The 19301-nt window shown below is 33.3% G+C and overlaps 1 protein-coding gene across 1 annotated transcript in view; it reads right to left on the bottom strand.

The window, feature by feature from the left end:
* LOC145670519 (ATP-binding cassette sub-family C member 4-like) overlaps positions 1-19301 on the bottom strand; it is a 195339-nt gene that overhangs the window by 124353 nt on the left and 51685 nt on the right. Inside the window, exons 6-9 of the mRNA XM_081739286.1 lie at positions 16719-16935; positions 9405-9561; positions 6551-6689; positions 266-376 (exon numbers count right to left, since the gene is read on the bottom strand). Of these exons, the coding sequence (XP_081595412.1) occupies positions 266-376; positions 6551-6689; positions 9405-9561; positions 16719-16935 (624 nt within the window). The remainder of the gene's footprint in view (positions 1-265; positions 377-6550; positions 6690-9404; positions 9562-16718; positions 16936-19301) is intronic.

The following is a 19301-nucleotide window of genomic DNA, read 5'->3' as shown; positions in this document are numbered from 1 at the left end:
ATTGAAACCCAATCGGAAAAGACTATTAGGAAGACCTAGGCGCAGATGGGAGGACAATTTTTAAGATGGATCTAGTAGAAATAGGAATACAAAGTAGAAACTGAATCTAGCTGGCTAAGGATAGAAGTCAGTGAAGAGCTTTAATCAACGCGGTATTGAACCTCCGTTAGACCATAGAGTTAGTTAGTTAGTTCATAAATTACTAGTTGTGTTGTTAGGATTAGTAACTAAAAGTTTGTTAGATGTAAAATAACAAAACTCTTACCTGTAATCGTTGAATAGCAACTGTTACAAAATGTAGGAGGTTGACCGCTGTTGGAAATTGGACGCCCAGAGGAAGCCGCAGAATTTGCGTTATGCAAAGTGTGAGAAACACCTAAGGAAAGAGAAAATAACGCACTTTCAGTAGCCCATAATTAATAAACACAAAGTACAAACTAGTGGTGGGCACAAAAACTGGTTTTTCGGTTTTCGGCTTTTAGAAAAACCGAAACCGGTTTTTGAAAATTCAAGAAACTGTTTCGGTTTTCTTCAAAACCTGTTCGGTTTTCTCCGAAAACGGTTATCGGTTTTCTCCAGAACCGATTCGGCTTTTCACCGGATCCGGTTTCGGTTTTCTTCAAAACTGGTTCCGGTTTTTCCAAAATTTGTTCTATTCCTAACCAGAATAGTGTTTCATTCTTCTCTGGAAACCAAATCCGCTTGCACAGAAATAGCTTTATCTGATTTCCAAAAGTTTTCACCGAAACCAGTTTCGGTAAAAACCGAACCGGTTTTGAAAAGAAACTTAAACCGGTTTCGGTGAAAAACAAACCGGTTTTTGAAGAAAATTGAAACCGGTTTCGGTAAAATAATTAACCGGTTTTTGGAGGAAACCGAAACCGGTTTCAGTGAAAACCGAACCGGTTTTGGAGAATATCGAAATGTCGGATTTTCGAGTTTCGGTTTTTCTAGGAATCGGTTCCCGTTTTTTTTATAAAAATCGGTTTTGCCCATCCCTAGTACAAACACGTCATATTTAGTATTAAATTGTGACGGGTGAATATAATTCATGTTATTTGTTTCTGACATATAAGTAGTGGTCAGTACCTAAAGTTGAACATTTATGTTGTCAAAATGACGACTTTATCACGGAAATTAGAAAACACTAATGTTCACATTTTTGCACTAATAAGCACTAGCATGGCACTAATAAATAACATTCCGTAGTGTTGTATAAACGGCCGTTATAAGCGTAATAACATGCCGTTCAAAAGTGTCTGGCGAAGCTTGATACTAATCATAAGAATATAAAATACATTTGCGCTATTCTGTAACAACTAATGCGTAAAAGAAATTCACATGAGTTGCTTAGTAATCAGTGTTTTGTTAATTTATTCTGTTAACCAGACCCTTTGTGAGTAGCACAGAAGAAATACCTAAAGTAGAGTATCATACACGGTTGTTAATACAAAATCATCTGAACAATTTTTGAGAAAATCGTATAAACGAAACTCAGATTCAACACTAAAATATTACAGCAGAAACTTTTATTACTGTTGCCCGAGAAATTTTTTGTAGTTGTCCCCATTTTTATCTCAAAAAGGAGACGAGAAGTGTATTTTGAAATTCGAGACGAGACAAGAAAAACAACAATTCTAGTCTCGATTCTAAAAAAAATATTAATTTCTTAAATAAAAAATGATCTGTAGATAAGATATAGTATCGCACGAAAATGATACTTTGTATTTCAAAGCTTATCGAATATCCAAGGAACACAAGAAATAGATAATTTATTTTGTTTGTTGTGGGCATACACTAGTATGATAATATCATATATAGTGCTTAACCCCTTTCTGCATGTTTTTTTTTTCTTTTAGCGAAATAAAATAATCAGTATTGGAAATCCTCATATGGGAACTTGAAAAATAAATTAAAACTTGAATTTTTGATTTTTCACTTAATTCCGACGAGAAATAAGTAAGTACCATATATGACACATTTACAACTCACAAAGAACATGCCAGATGACACCAAAATCTCTTATTCATACACGCCAATATCTCACACAGCAGATAAAACAGTCATTTGATGCCTTTGATAAATCACACAAAAGCTAAAGTGAAAAAAGAGTATGTGCCATATATGGCACGGCATACGGTAAAGGGTTAATGTGCAATTTACTGCCTGATATAAGTAGTCGTTTCTTTAGTTCTGCCACACTAATGTAGTCGTTACGTGTGCTACATTACATCTGTACCACAAGTATAGATAATATTTTAGCAGAGTAGAATAACATTTCGTCGCTTGTGTATTAACAAAATGTTCCTAGTATTTGTGTTGGAATATTAAGGTTATAACCAGAGCTCGAAAACTCCCGGTTGCCAGGGCGCCATTAGCGACCGTAAATATGAGTCCGCCACCTAGCTAATTTACAGCCAAACCATGAAGGCTAATGAATCAAAGTAGATTTGTACTATTACTATGATGCTTGGTTTCCAGAACTGGCGCCTAGGTCAGAAGAAACCTTTTCGAGCATTTATTATAACCATACCTGAATTGTAAGTACAGATATAAAAAAAATCCATAGCTTTGAATCCTTTTGTTCATAATTTTATTTTGGTCAATAAATGTTTAAAATATTAGTTTCCAGCGATAAATCTTTCTCCCCTTTGTTCTTTGTAAATAATAAATCGTAGACACAAATCCGCTGGTAGACACAAAATAACCCCAGTCCAGGCACGTATCCAGGATTTCGTAATGGACTGGGAGAGTTCATGACATAAAATATTGTGCTTATCACACCAGAGTCTCGATCTTTCTAACTATTTTACTGGCAACATAAACTTATATTTGCTTCGTTTAGCCTGGATTTCGTAATGGGGGAGATCTATGACATAAAATACTGTGGTGGTCATTCTAGGGGCTTGATGAATCTAAACTATTTTACCAGCAACATATATTAGTTCATTAGGACAATAAAATGAGAATACATTAGTAAGTATTTCAATAACAAACTATAAAGAAATTTCGAGTAAAAGAATATTAAAAAAGTATTGAAAAAGCTTGATGAATCTAAACTATTTTACTAGCAACATATATTAGTTCATTAGAACAATGAAATGAGAATACATTAGTAAGTATTTCAATAACAAACTATGAAGAAATTTCGAGTAAAAGAATATTAAAAAAGTATTGAAAAAGCTTGATGAATCTAAACTATTTTACTAGCAACATATATTAGTTCATTAGGACAATGAAATAAGAATACGTTAGTAAGTATTTCAATAACAAACTATGAAAAATTTCGAGTAAAAGAATATTAAAAAAGTATTGAAAAAGCTTGATGAATCTAAACTATTTTACTAGCAACATATATTAGTTCATTAGGACAATGAAATGAGAATACGTTAGTAAGTATTTCAATAACAAACTATGAAAAAATTTCGAGTAAAAGAATATTAAAAAAGTATTGAAAAAGCTTGATGAATCTAAACTATTTTACTAGCAACATATATTAGTTCATTAGGACAATGAAATGGGAATACGTTAGTAAGTATTTCAAGAACAAACAATGAAGAAATTTCGAGTAAAAGAATATTAAAAAAGTATTGAAAAAGCTTGATGAATCTAAACTATTTTACTAGCAACATATATTAGTTCATTAGGACAATGAAATGAGAATACATTATTAAGTGTTTCAATAACAAACTGTGAAGAAATTTCGAGTAAAAGAATATTAAAAAAGTATTGAAAAAGCTTGGTGAATCTAAACTATTTTACTACCAACATATATTAGTTCATTAGGACAATGAAATGAGAATACGTTAGTAAGTATTTCAATAACAAATCATGAAGAAGTTTCGAGTAAAAGAATATTAAAAAGGTATTGAAAAAGCTTGATGAATCTAAACTATTTTACTAGCAACATATATTAGTTCATTAGGACAATGAAATGAGAATGCATTAGTAAGTATTTCAATAACAAACTATGAAGAAATTTTCAGTAAAAGAATATTAAAAAAGTATTGAAAAAGCTTGATGAATCTAAACTATTTTACTAGCAACATATATTAGTTCATTAGGACAATGAAATGAGAATGCATTAGTAAGTATTTCAATAACAAACTATGAAGAAATTTGGAGTAAAAAATATTAAAAAAGTATTGAAAAAGCTTGGTGAATCTAAACTATTTTACTAGCAACATATATTAGTTCATTAGGACAATGAAATGAGAATACGTTAATAAGTATTTCAATAACAAATCATGAAGAAGTTTCGAGTAAAAGAATATTAAAAAAGTATTGAAAAAGCTTGATGAATCTAAACTATTTTACTAGCAACATATATTAGTTCATTAGGACAATGAAATGAGAATACGTTAGTAAGTATTTCAATAACAAACCATGAAGAAATTTCGAGTAAAAGAATATTAAAAAAGTATTGAAAAAGCTTGATGAATCTAAACTATTTTACTAGCAACATATATTAGTTCATTAGGACAATGAAATGAGAATACGTTAGTATGTATTTCAATAACAAACCATGAAGAAATTTCGAGTAAAAGAATATTAAAAAAGTATTGAAAAAGCTTGATGAATCTAAACTATTTACTAGCAACATATATTAGTTCATTAGGACAATGAAATGAGAATGCATTAGTAAGTATTTCAATAACAAACTATGAAGAAATTTCGAGTAAAAGAATATTAAAAATGTATTGAAAAAGCTTGATGAATCTAAACTATTTTACTAGCAACATATATTAGTTCATTAGGACAATGAAATGAGAATACATTAGTAAGTGTTTCAATAACAAACTGTGAAGAAATTTGGAGTAAAAGAATATTAAAAAAGTATTGAAAAAGCTTGATGAATCTAAACTATTTTACTAGCAACATATATTAGTTCATTAGGACAATGAAATGAGAATATGTTAATAAGTATTTCAATAACAAACCATGAAGAAATTTCGAGTAAAAGAATATTAAAAAAGTATTGAAAAAGCTTGATGAATCTAAACTATTTTACTAGCAACATATATTAGTTCATTAGGACAATGAAATGAGAATACGTTAGTATGTATTTCAATAACAAACCATGAAGAAATTTCGAGTAAAAGAATATTAAAAAAGTATTGAAAAAGCTTGATGAATCTAAACTATTTACTAGCAACATATATTAGTTCATTAGGACAATGAAATGAGAATGCATTAGTAAGTATTTCAATAACAAACTATGAAGAAATTTCGAGTAAAAGAATATTAAAAAAGTATTGAAAAAGCTTGATGAATCTAAACTATTTTACTAGCAACATATATTAGTTCATTAGGACAATGAAATGAGAATACATTAGTAAGTGTTTCAATAACAAACTGTGAAGAAATTTGGAGTAAAAGAATATTTAAAAAGTATTGAAAAAGCTTGATGAATCTAAACTATTTTACTAGCAACATATATTAGTTCATTAGGACAATGAAATGAGAATACATTTGTAAGTATTTCAATAACAAATCATGAAGAAGTTTCGAGTAAAAGAATATTAAAAAAGTATTGAAAAAGCTTGATGAATCTAAACTATTTTACTAGCAACATATATTAGTTCATTAGAACAATGAAATGAGAATGCATTAGTAAGTATTTCAATAACAAACTATGAAGAAATTTCGAGTAAAAGAATATTAAAAAAGTATTGAAAAAGCTTGATGAATCTAAACTATTTTACTAGCAACATATATTAGTTCATTAGGACAATGAAATGAGAATACATTAGTAAGTATTTCAATAACAAACTATGAAGAAATTTCGAGTACAAGAATATTAAAAAAGTATTGAAAAAGATTTTACAATATCTTCGTTTCTTTGCTCATTTAAATATAACACTTCCTTTCATTATGACCTCAACTATTTATTAAGTACACATCCACTATTATAAAAAGTACATATCTCATAATGTCTTGTAAAATATTTTACAGTATCTGCGTTCCTTTCTCTGTTTAATCAAATGTTAACCGAACTTTCTTTCCACATAACATTTTCTTTTTATTATTCCTTCAACTACTGTCTGTTCCAAATGACAAGTTAACAGAGCAGTAGAAAACTGTTTCTGAAATAACATGTTTTATACTGCAGAGAAGCAATGAAAAATGATTTTTAATGCGGATTCTTTTTCTCGTTTCGTTTCATCCTTCCTTATTTTTTTTTTTTCATTTCTGATTTTGAAGAAGGGGTCCGGACCTTGGCTACGTGTCTGCCCAGTCCAATTATGGACTTCGATTTTTGGAATTTTTGTGTTAGTTACTGGCTTTAGCTTGTTATTGTGTTTATATATAGTAGACAAATGAATGTCTGTTCACTATACACTTTTATAAGGACCATTAAGCGTGACACTAATGAATATAAAGGAATATGAAATATATAAAAGAATACAAAGTATATATTAAAAATATAAAATACAGTAATTACAACATTTGTATGAGAATAGTCTTTAAACAAAGTAATAGATGGAAAAACATTTCTTTTCAATGGAATCACAGATTTAATCGAAATAACTAAGTAATTGCATCTTACCTTTCCAGTTGTCAGTTGATTTCCAAGAAGAACAAAGCCAATAATGATAATAAACAGAGCGAATTTACTGACCAACAGATGAGAAAACGACAGGAACATCTGCAGGTAATGACACTGAAGTAGGAGGGATAACTCTTTCCTGCAAATACAAACACAGTGTCAACATCTTGTGGTTTAAGGGATAATTTATATATCAACTAGCCTACTAATTATTTTTGCCACTAAAGTAAGTACTTTCCGTAATTTATTTTCTTCTATGAATATTTACTGAAAGAAACAAATCTTGTACAGAGTGTGTTTTCTCGATTTCAGTTTTTAAGTATGAACTGGTACTCTTCTGTTCACAAAAAACTAGAATCCTTTTCAGAGACTAAGTCAAAAAAAAAAAGGCCTAACTCCATCACAATTTCCATAGATCTATACAGAGGGAATTGCATTTTCCCTACGTTCTCCATATAGGCACTAGCTGTAAAAAGTACGTTCTGTCGATCGTCGTGAGACATTGAGTCTTCATTAAGAATTTGTACAAGTTGAAGATCAAAACTTCGGAACTTGGTCTGAGATGCTTTTTATTTATATTTAAACATGATAATATGGTGAAAAAGTTAAAAGCATAATATTTGTTACACACGTAAATTTGAAATTTAATTTTGTAGTGTTAAAATTAGTGTTTGTTTCCTATATTGTATTTTCTTCTTTGTTTCAAACTTGTAGTTCCAAATTAGATCGGTTTAAAATCTCTAGAATAACCAGTGATACTTGGATGAGTGTGAAATTAGACTGAAATAAACGCAAATAAGGACGTAATTAGAAATTTATACACTGAACTAATTTTATATATGATGAAATACATTTCTGCAGCAAATATATTTGATAGCTAGCTAATTATATAGTAGGTATACTGATAAATTAAAACCAAAATCCATTTTAGATAAAGTTCACTGTCTGAAATGAAGATGACTAATCACGAATATAGATATTCACCACTTACTGTAAAATTAAGGGTTGTACTCCCAGGTTTATGAAGAATTTCCATATGTCTCCGAGCACATAATTTAGATCTCTTATACAGCTCTCTTATACAGGGTGGCCCAAAAGTAGGTATACACCCCTGAATTGATCAAGTATAATATTCTAGTTTATGGGTTTATTTGCTTCGACTGTTCCAAGCTTAAGGTATTAGTAAAAACACATTAAGAACTAATAATAAAGAAACTAAGTCTACCTGACGCACAACAATAACAAATGAAATAAAATGCAATGAGCTGATTAGTATGGCACTGTATACCACTTTTGGGTCACCCTATATTTTGATCCTCCTTCTTCCAAGCGGGAACATTTAAAAAATAGTGTTGAGCACTAGAAGAAATGAGACAAGAATCAAAGTATTCTTGATTCTTCTCTTAAATTTTGCAGAAGTCTCGTCTCGTCTTGATTTTACAAGAATCATTTCTAGTTTCAATATTAGAATAAAAGTATTTTTAGTCTCGTCTCATTTTGTAAATTTATACGCAAAATATATGCTGTGATTTTCTTCTTAATTTTATCTAGAGGTTATCACAATGCTTTTAAGCCAACATTTAAACCATATTTATTACATTGGAGTACATTCTGTAATAACTTACGTAGCTTTTAACCTTGATAAATGTTCTTTACTGTATCTGTACAATCACACAATCAATTTATAGTTTTTATACTACTAATCATGTAACACGAAAACCGTGCTTGAGATCTAAGACTTGCGTGAACTAATGATGTTCTCGTGAAATTTCTTGTCTCGTCTCAAAAACAACACGACGATTGTCATGTTTCTTATTTCATCCCAAGTTTCTAAAGATGTTTCTCATCTCGTGGTTAACACTATTTTCCAATGTATGTTGTAAGAGTGCCATTTTATGATCGTGGAAACGACGGAGATGATAAGTACAATAGGTAGAGGAAAGGAGGGGAGAGAAACAGGCAGAAGAATGCAAATCTTGGCAGTGTATAAATCCACTAGTACTTTATCTGCAAACGTATAAATCCTATACTCTTTTTTCTTACTGTATTATCTATATATTAAAAAAATGCGAAGCCGAATAAATTAATTCCTTCTAAAATTGCCATTCAAACTATTTTTTTTCTTTTATTAAGGATTAATTTGTTTGGTACTTTATGGTCTTCAATTTTTTTTAAATAATGATAACGATGTTTTCAGCTTTTAAGCGCTTTTTTTATAAGTATTGTTTTCCGATTTTTAGCTCTTTCCTTATTTTCTACTTTTAAAGTTCCTCTTTTCTACTTTTAGTCCTTTTATTATTTTCTACTTTTAGCTTATATATTTTCTACTCTTAACGCTTTTATTTTCTATTTTTAGTGCTATCATTATTTTCTACTTTTAGCGTTTTTGTTATTTCCCGCTTTTATTATTTTCTGCTCTTAGTGTTTTTATTATTTTCTACTTTTAGCGCTTGTGTTAATTTCTGCTTTTTAGTGCTTTTATTATTTTGTAGTTTTAGTGCTTCTATTTCTACTCTTTAGTGCCTTTTATTTTCTACTTTTAGCTAGTTTACTTTCTACTTTTTAGTGTTTTTATTTCTTTCTACTTTTAGTGCTTTTGCTATTTTCTGCTTTCAGTGCTTTTATTGTTTTCTAGTCGTTAGCACTTTTGTTGAACTCCATTATTATTGCTGTTTAAAAAGAAGTTTTAATTTTGTAAATACTTGTGCGTCTGAAAGTGACTCTGGAAAAATATTCAGTATACAGTGTAACGCTAAAGGAAAGATATCGCAAATATTTACTACCGTCTTTTCAAACACACTCATCATTGCACCACATAAATTTAGTTAGTTTAAGAAATATTTCTGATACGTACCTTCTGATAACATTTATAATATTTTCAAATATGTCTTCCCAAGTAAACATTTTGATAACTCTAATCTTTGTAATGACTTCACTCATTAATCGGATTCTCTCGTCTGTAGTTGACGCCATAGTTGTCTTCACTTTGGACAACATTCGTCCGAAAAGAACTGCAAAGGAAGGGAAAAGTTTCAATATCTCCAGAAGACAATGATCCTGCACATTGTAAGAGTAACTTCAGTACCTTGAGAAAATTATTTGTAGTCTAACCTTGACCGATTTCATGGAAGAAAATGCCCCACCAGAAGAGGAAACTTTCTTATTTTCCCATCCCAGTGTTTGGAGCTCCGGCGAATAAATAAAAGCCATCCCAGAGTTTGGAGCTCTTAAAATCAGCTCTAAGTAGCAGTATTACAATAGGGTGCAGCGTTTTACCACTTTTTCTCGGAATGAAATGTAATACCTGACAAAAGTGGCCAATCCACATGGACATTTCAGGTATAGAGTTTTTTTCAAATCAGATAATAATTTCTGTGAGAACTATTGGCTCCAAGTTTCAAAATTTACCTGAAAATTACAAAAAATACCAAAGTTGTTCATTAATTTTAGTTATGTTAAAGTAAAATATTTTTCGTTAAATACATATCAGTTGCTATGAAAACTGACATTCAAGTATAAAGATGCCAGTTATATGCCCTCGGGGGGGAATAGGGGTGCCTCCTCTGGGGTCAGAAAAGGGGCAAATTCAGTACAGTTAAGCGGTTGTGCAGCTCCTCGCTCACCTGGTAATATAGCCTGGCCAAGTGACCCAGAGCCCACCAAGTAGAGATCGCTGCACCTAGGGCCCCTCTGCTAGGCCTATCCAATCAACCAACCATATGTTGGGCCGGATGAACTGATCCGATTAGTCACTGTCAAGAAAAATTGTCACAAATTGGGACTTCGATTGAAATTTAGACGCAGCTTGCCTAGAAAGTAAGGTTGACCTGATTATTCCGCCTCTAGCATCACTGGCACATACTCGGAAGGCTTCATCAGTGACTAATTTCACTATCCGTTCTACTGCCACCGTGTGGCACGGATGGACGGTGAAGGACCATTCTGGCACAGTGTTGTCAGGAAGTGAAAGTTTGACCATGAGCTGTTTGTTTGGTACCGTCCATAGAACTTACTGGTAGTACAGTTGTTGAAACATCAGTGCTTTCCCAAAAGACCATTGCAGTGTAATCGTTTGCCTCAAAATTCAGTCTGAGAACGATGTTATATCTAATGGAGTTATGAAGATTCCCTGCTTCGTATTCTCGAGCACTAAGAATCTTATGTAATGCATCTTGTCGGACAGCAAGTCGACCATCAGTCATCATGGCGAGAAGACATTTTCTGGGAGTGCAAAGAATGCATTCGTCTGAATGGATGAACGGATTACAGCCTGGTATTCTTATGGTAAGTGTCTAGACCTTGAATGGCCTCAAAGACGTGAGAGGACCATCAGCAATGGAAGACTATGTTCTGATACGTTATTGCATAACCACACACTCTTAAGTATGAATGTCGCAATTTCTTTTAATTTCTTGGTAGTTTTTTTGTTGCAATATACAATGTTAAAATTCTTTTTGCACTAGTCAACCAGCTAGCTTTGTTTAGTTTGCCAGGGAACATAGAAACAAGCTCTTCCGGGCATGCTCTGGAGTCAATGGCTAGAGATATCTGGAACAAGCATCTCAGGTCCTTACTAAGTTTTTTGTACTCTTCTGGACTATGATGAGGTAAGTCACATTTTATCGGTTTGAATAGCAACACTGAAAACTTTCTCACAGTTAGATAGTTTTGAAACTATGGGACGTGTGCAAGAAGAGGGGCTTGAATAAGCGCCGTGAATATGCGTGAAGAGAGCTCGGAACAGCAGTTCATTAAAATGCAAGAGACAAATGGCCCATTGCGTAGGTTTGCCTATTAGTTCCTCTAATTTTCGAAGAACAACTCCATTCCAAGCATGTTAGTGTATGTTACATCACACCCAAGAACCTCAACTTTATCAAAGCCAACACTGAGTTAGTTCATGATGTATTCGAAAATAGCTCTGGTCTCGCCATTTGCAGAGCCAGAGGATGGTGTCACGTGACCAACGTATTGAGAGTTACGTTCAGCCACAAATGATAAGTGCTCTTCTCTAACGATGACTGTGTGTGTTTTAGTGTCATCCCTTCTATCATCAAAGTATAGGATTTTAATGGGATCATCATTTCTAGAACTTTCTTTTAAATTCCGAGCAAGTTTAAGTTTCGCACGCCTTATTTTGTTCCTGTCTACAGTTAAAGCAGATGTTATGTCGCTAGATTTTTGAGAAGTTATAATTCCACCCTTTGAAGCTGCCTGAAGTACAGTTGATATATGTGCAGCAGCCCTCTCGCTTACATTGCATCTCTAAGCAATCATAACAGTTTCAGTCAAATCTACGAAAGTCATTTTTTTTATGGAAACTAATGGAGATACATAACTAACAACAGCACAGCTAAACAGAGCAATAATTCAGCTACACACTCATTTTTCCACATAGTTCTCACCATTTGTTATGTACTTTTGCCAACGATGAACCGGAGCCTGCATGTCGCGCTTGTAAAAATCGGCATTCCATGGACTTTCTTCTGGATTTCGGCTCGTAGTGATAACACCACGTATCATCTCCAGTGACGATGCTATCCAAAAAATTGTCACGTTCATCTTCATATTGGTACAGCAGGCCCCAAAGGAAAAGGCAAGGACGAAAAAAGTTGTAGAAACGCTTAATTGTACTGAATTTACCCTCTTTTCCGGCCCCAGAGGAGGCACTCCTATCCTCCCCAAGGGCATATAACTGGCATTTTGAGACTGGAATGTCAGTTTTCATAGCATCTGGCACGTATAAACCCAAAAAATATGTTTACTTTAACATAAAAAAATGAACAATTTTGGTATTTTTGTAATTTTCAGTGGAATTTTGAAACTTTGAGGAAATAGTTCTCACAGAAGATATTATCTGATTTGAAAAAAAAATCTATACCTGCAATGTCCATGTGGATGGGCCACTTTTGCCAGGTATTACATTTCGTTCCGAAGAAAAAGTGGCAAAACGACCCACCCTAGTATTACAACCCACCGCCCCCCAAGAAGTCCGTCCTGGATCCGCCCCTAATTAAATTTTCATGTTTAATGCTACGCTCGCTCTTCGGCAAGTAGTTGTTCGAGTTCTTTACCCTGATGTTCGTTTTTACAGCATTTCGAATTTCTGTATCTCTGCAATCATTTGTTTATCATCTTTTGTTTGTATGCAGCTTTTTCTTCCTTAGAACGCCGTCATCAAATGATATTATTTAACCTCTTCGGACACCGAGTGTCGTATATGACACACAAAATTAGAATTATTTGTCTTGATAAAAGCGACAATATGGCACATACGACACTCATAGTTTATTTCTCTTCCTTATCGCCAGAGTAGACACTGCATTTGATAGAAACTTAACAATTGAAGAACGCTTTCCGTTGGACCTAGGTAGTGTTTATGAAGGAAAGAAAATATCGCAGAAAACGAAAAATGACACGATTACGTTAAGTATTATAGTTCTCTTTCCTTAACGAGTTATTTCTTGTAATGCGTGTTGATTTAACTTGTTAAAGCCTTGGGGTTAAGTACACAGTTGATTATTTTGCTCTCCTATTGTGTTGAGGAAGGAGATACCTTTTGTTTTATCATGTGTCGTATGGGACACTATGAAACCAACCGTTACAAAAGATTTTATCTTTAATCTAGACATATCTCATGTTTTCAATCCTTCACTTGGGTTTTATGAACACGTGACCGTGTTTTAGATATTGGATATTTTTGTTGTATTGCATAGATGTATTAAGTGTGTAATACACATAGATGTACGTAGTATTACGGCAAGCGAGACAGACCACTAGCAGAATATCGTTTCTCACTTTTAATTGGTAGAGCTCCAATGTGTCGTATATGACACATATTATACTCACTACTCTGTGTAAAAAAAAAAAATTATAATTTGTCTTACTCTGTGCATTTATGGAACAAAAGCATTACAAAAATATAACATTTACAAGACAAAACTATTTTGTTCTACGAGTGACACTGAAAAGGTTGTAACAACTTGGATTGCAAGTATTAGCAACCAGTTTTCTTTTATGTTTAAAATGTGTTATGTGTTGTTGCATAATTGTGGATATTAGGCCTAAAATTTGTGATAATGTCAAATTAACAAATGATAATACTCATGTACACTCATGTCCAAAATGATCATTGCATATCTATAACTGTCTTCTTGTAAGAATATAATTTAATAAAGACTTTGCAGGGTACTTTTAATACTGATACTATGTGTATAATCGGGGAATATATATTTATGGTAAATTTCATAGGAAAAAAATTATAAATACGAAAATCAGAATGAGTACAAGAAAATGTTGCTAAATGGAAAAGAAAGTTTTATTTTCGTTTTATTATTCTTATTTACTGCTCCTTTGACACGAAATTTGACACATACATGTCTTTGGCAATTATACACATACTAACATTATAAGAAATACCGGGCAAATTCGTTATCAAATTATATACCTACAAAAACATATTTATAACATGAGATAATAATTTTGGACAGGAGTGTACAAGGTATCACAACTTAATACACCGATAATTATACAGTTTGTATCAAAACATTTTTGTTTTCTCTTGTTCTTACTTAAATCAGGATTCTGATACCCCCAGCTCACTCAATAAACTTCGTTCCGCCTGTACGGTCTTACTCTGAAACGTGGATATTTGGATAGAGAATGTCTTAGCTCCTCTGCTATTTCTTTAACAGCCTTTAATATGTCATAGTTTTCGAGCTAGGTATTCTCAAAGTTACACTTTCCTCGTTGTCGGCATCGTATAACTTTAAAATAACAGGTTTTTCGCTCTATTTTCATATGTTTTTTTAAAAATTGTTTAAGTAGAGGACATCACAAGCAGTAATGTAAATTTTCCGGAAAATTTTGAAACGGAAAATTTTCTGAAAACAATTTCCGATTCATAAAAGCATACTCCACTTATTCCTACATCGTTGTTTAGTCGTAAAATTTATTTGTAATAAATATTGTCTGAAAAAATTTCATGAAGTGAAAATCTAACGATTCTTTATTTCTGCAAAAATGTTTCAAAAACTTTAATGCATTCTTCCCTCAGAATTCACCTTTGATTCAACAAAATCATATTTTGTTAATTTAATACGCGTAAGACGATGTTTTGTCATAGCTTTAAACACAATATAATCAAACATTTCTTCTTATTTTCTCTTATAAAAATAATCTTCATAAGGAACTAGAACTTTTATGTAGTTATTTCATTACATAGGCAAATATGTGAAGAAATAGTAGAATTTTCCGTTTTTGAAATAACTGATAAATTCACAAGGGTTTCTTTTCACTTTCTCCTTACATTTTAAACAATGAGATGGAATATTTGTACTCTACGAACTTGATTTACTTTCCCTGCACTTTACGCTAGAGACCTGCACGGGCCTGTTATTTCTTTGAGCCGGGCCGGGCTTGGGCGGGCCGACACTGTTATTTCTTTGGGCCGGGCCGGGCTTGGGCTGGCCGACACTGATTTCTCTTCAGGTCGGGCCGGGCTGGGGCCGATCAATTGCAATTTTTTAATAATTATTGACTTTCGTTAAACGATAATTGGAATAAAGCTAAACGTTGAAGAAGTGTGTCCGTGAAAAATGTTACAAAGAATGCAATAGCTATTTAAAGGATGTGTTGCTTAGCGGCTCCACTTTCACTATAGAGGATTGCAGGCATTATGCGATAAATTGAGCTCTGACCTTGACCTTCACTGAACTCAAAATATAAAAAGAAGTGATCGGAATATTTTGCCTGTCGCTAAACAATATTGCCATCTTCACTTTATCCTAAAAATCAATTAAATTAGATTTTTGTTACAGGCAATGGAGTTTTTGTTCTCTCGATGACAGGCAAAGTTCTAGGAGGCAATGGTACCATTCGGGAGGCAAGCGTCAGGTTGTGAATGTTAGAAAATGTTTCTGAGGGCTAGGACAAATTTAGTACTAAATTTTGAGAAAGATTCGGGCTCGAGCTAATTTAAAAAAAAAAATTATCAGGCCGGGGTTGGGCTAAAAAAATTTTAAAATTTATCGGGCCCGGACCAGGCTTGGGCCAAGAATTTTGAAAAAACTTATCGGGCCGGGCCGGGCTCGGGCCGTAAATCTCCAAAACTTTTCGGGCCCGGGCTGGGCCGGGCCTAGGTACGTCGGGCTGGATTGGGCTCGGGCCGAAAAATTCGGCCCGTGCAGGTCTCTACTTTACGCACACACACACAAACATATATATCGGGTGTTCTAAAAATGGCGCCCATGGACCACAGGGCACGATTCTACAGGCCAAAACAAAACAAAAATGTTCTATGGTGTTATGCTCTCCAGGACCACCTTCAGCTGCTACGGGGAATCAAAATTTCACAATGTGGCAACGTCGCAGATTAACTTATAACCGTTAGCATTACTCTCCGAGTACATCATGTAGTTAAATCGATTGCTACACTAATAATTGCCGCTAGTATTTATCTATATCGACTTCAGCTGCCATTTGCAAAGAATTGATGTGACTATTTGATAGGGTGGTAGATCTACTCTACGGTTATTTATTTACGTCGTTGCCATATTGTGCAATTCGTGTCTCCAGACGAGGACCCGAAAAGTATACAAATATTTTGTTTTATTTTGACTTTTAGATTGAGAGAGTCAAAGAGGGAGAGAGAGAGAGAAGCAGAGAAACACTGTGTAAGATTGCCAACTTGAAATATTAGAAAATTTTCCGATCCATGAAAATTACTTTCACTTGTTTCTACAGAGAAATAAAACTTTCCGATTCATAAAAAGTTCTTTTACTTTTTGCTTCAAAAATGATGAAAATTTTCCTACTTATAAGAAGTTTTACAATTTTTCAATACACGAAAGAAAAATTTTCGATTTATGAGAAATCGTTTCACTTGTTCCTACATAGTACCGGAAATCTGAACCATGAAAATTTTTTAGATTCTTTAAACGATCTTCCATTTTTAACGTTTCTATACATGAATTAAATCAATTTTATGGTTAATGTTGAATTGCTACTTGATCACTGATATTTGTTTAGAACGGAAAATTTTCCACCACACATCACAAATCACGACTGGATTTTGGCTACATAATAAATGAACACCCCAATTGAACGGTCTATTGTAAAGCTGCACAAAAAATTATAACTAAATAAAGTGATTGTAAATGCTACTCACTTAGGAAAGGAACCAGCGCCATTACACAGCCGAGACCAACCAGCCCTGCGATTCCCACGTATTGCCACAACACATACGCAGCAGTTGCCGTCATGATATGAGTACAAAAGAGAAATGGAGTGAAAAATCCAAACAAATCAAATTGGGCCACGTCACTTGCAATCAGATTCACAATTTGGGCAGAGGACGTCTTCGTATCACATTTCAGCTTTAGAGTCTAGTAGAAATATAAATAAATAAATTCTAGAATATTGTATATCAGCGAATATACATATATTGTGAAGATTTATTCAAATTATATATTTTTTTAATGAAATAGCTTAGAATATGAAAGTTGATTAATTTCAGAAAGACCTAAGTAGGAAACAAAGATGATCGGCTAAATTCTAACACTTTATTACTAGTATTATTAGTGCATTCGAGAGAGCTCGAAAATGCTATCTAGTGATGTAATTATCTAATCCGAAATCTATACAATAAATTATAAATAAATAAAAACAATTTAAAATAAAGTAAATACATCAATAAATGTGAAACATACATGAGGATTCTACAAAATAGAAATTCTAATAATTCTCAGGAATCTTTCCTGACCTGGAAATGTTAATACCTTAAACAGTTTTTCACATATTAACGAATTTGTCTTGTTTGTATAAGACCACGGCCTTAATATAATAATTTCAAGTGATCTTTTTTGTACTAGGGTTGAAAACTGGACGGTGTTTTCACCGGCCTGGCCGGAAATATTGCTGTTATTTTGATTAAAGCCGGTGACCGGTACAAACTTCTTACCAACCCCCTTATGACCGTTTTTTAAATTTTTTGTATCTAGTTCGAAGCAATTTCATCTAATTCGAAGTATAGATTTAAAAAGTAACCTTCATTCTGTAAATCCAAAACTGTCACCTTTCACCATCTATCAACGATTAATATATTTTGTTCATCTGTTCACATAATTTTAGAGAGATGAGAGGGACTGTATCAGGGAAAATTTGGAATTTATTTGTAAGGAATTTTATACATTTATTGAGAGTGAAAAATGGCTTCTTAAAGCAATTTTCTGTAGTTAAAGTATAAGTTGAAAGAATAAATTTAATTTTCCAAATCCGAAATTATCACGCAAAGATTAGTATACTTTTGTTCATCTATTTCGATAATTTTAAAGAAGTGGCAGTTACTGTTAAATACAATAAAATGATCAATGCCGATTCCAGTTTCTCATTTATAGCACAAGGTATCTATTAATTCTTGGCCCAAGCCCGGCCTGGGCCCGATAAATTGTAAAAGTTTCAATTTGTAACATTTTTCACGGGCACACTTCTTCAACGTTTGCCATTATTCTAATTATCGTTTAACGAAAGTCAATAATTATTGCAATTAATCGGCCCCAGCCCGGCCCGACCTGAAGAGAAATCAGTGTCGGCCCGCGGGCCGGGCCGGGTTTCGGGCCGAGCCCGGCCCATGGAGGTCTCTAACAGAGATACTTCATCTATATCACATTGAATTTTGAGGTGGTGCTAGTTCTTTTATTTTCCAGAGCTGGCAACCCTAATTTGTATACGTACTCGGCACTTTGCAATGATGTTAGGTGGCAGTAGAATACGATAACTTTAGTACAATAGTTCAGTGAGGTTTCGAAACAAATTAGATGTTACGTATATACAGGTCCGTATCAACGGAAAAACTAAATTATTTTATTTTTTTGGCCCTCCCCCCCCCCTTAAGTCACAACATTCTAAAGAAATTTTAAAATTGACTTCAAACTAGATATGGAATTCTTGCAATTTAATTAACCAAATTACACTAAATTTAGCGTATTTTACTGATTTCTGCGAAAAATTATTCTCATCTTGCCACATACACCAAATATCTCCCGTAACATAACACTTACTGTACGTAATTGAATTTAATTCTGTACCATCATACTTTAAAAAAATATATTTTCATGTTAGTGATGAATCTTCTTAGTCTTAGATTTGTGTATCACCATATTTGTCCGAATAGCATATCGTTTGTAAAAGGAGCAACATTTATAAAACAGATTCCATAAATGATAAATAAATGTGTATCTTGATATCTTTGTCATCGCTCCTCATGTCAGTATTCATTCCTACTTTTCATGGGCGCCCGAAAGGGAGGACAGGGTGGGGCTCGGACACCCCCCCCCCTCTGGCTCACGAAAATGTATACGTAATGTAGCAAATCACGTTTATTAGATACCAGAAATACCGGACATAATATAGCACCCATGAAGATGGGCCCCCCTCTAGAAAATTTTCTTCGGGCGCCCCTGCTACCTTCTCTAAGAAATCCGGCTGGGCTAGGGATCTGTGGGTGCTTATGAAATAATGTAGTCAAGTGAAGTAATTTCAAACAATACGACAGTGAGGGCACTTGAGGGAAGTTACATGTCCTAATAATTATGTAATCATTTTCCACCGATGTGAGTTCCCGCAGGCTTCTTTGCAGATGTCCCCATGATTCACATTATGCCTATTCAGTGGAGCTCTACATGCATTTCTCAAATCCAACATTTGACCTCAATCTCTCTACTCGTTTCAAAATTAACATAGCATTTCTAGA

The sequence above is a fragment of the Thermobia domestica genome, chromosome 14, assembly GCF_964235325.1.
Source record: "Thermobia domestica chromosome 14, izTheDome1.hap1.1, whole genome shotgun sequence".
In the NCBI taxonomy this organism is placed as follows: domain Eukaryota; kingdom Metazoa; phylum Arthropoda; class Insecta; order Zygentoma; family Lepismatidae; genus Thermobia; species Thermobia domestica.
This window is presented reverse-complemented; position numbering and strand designations above follow the sequence as displayed.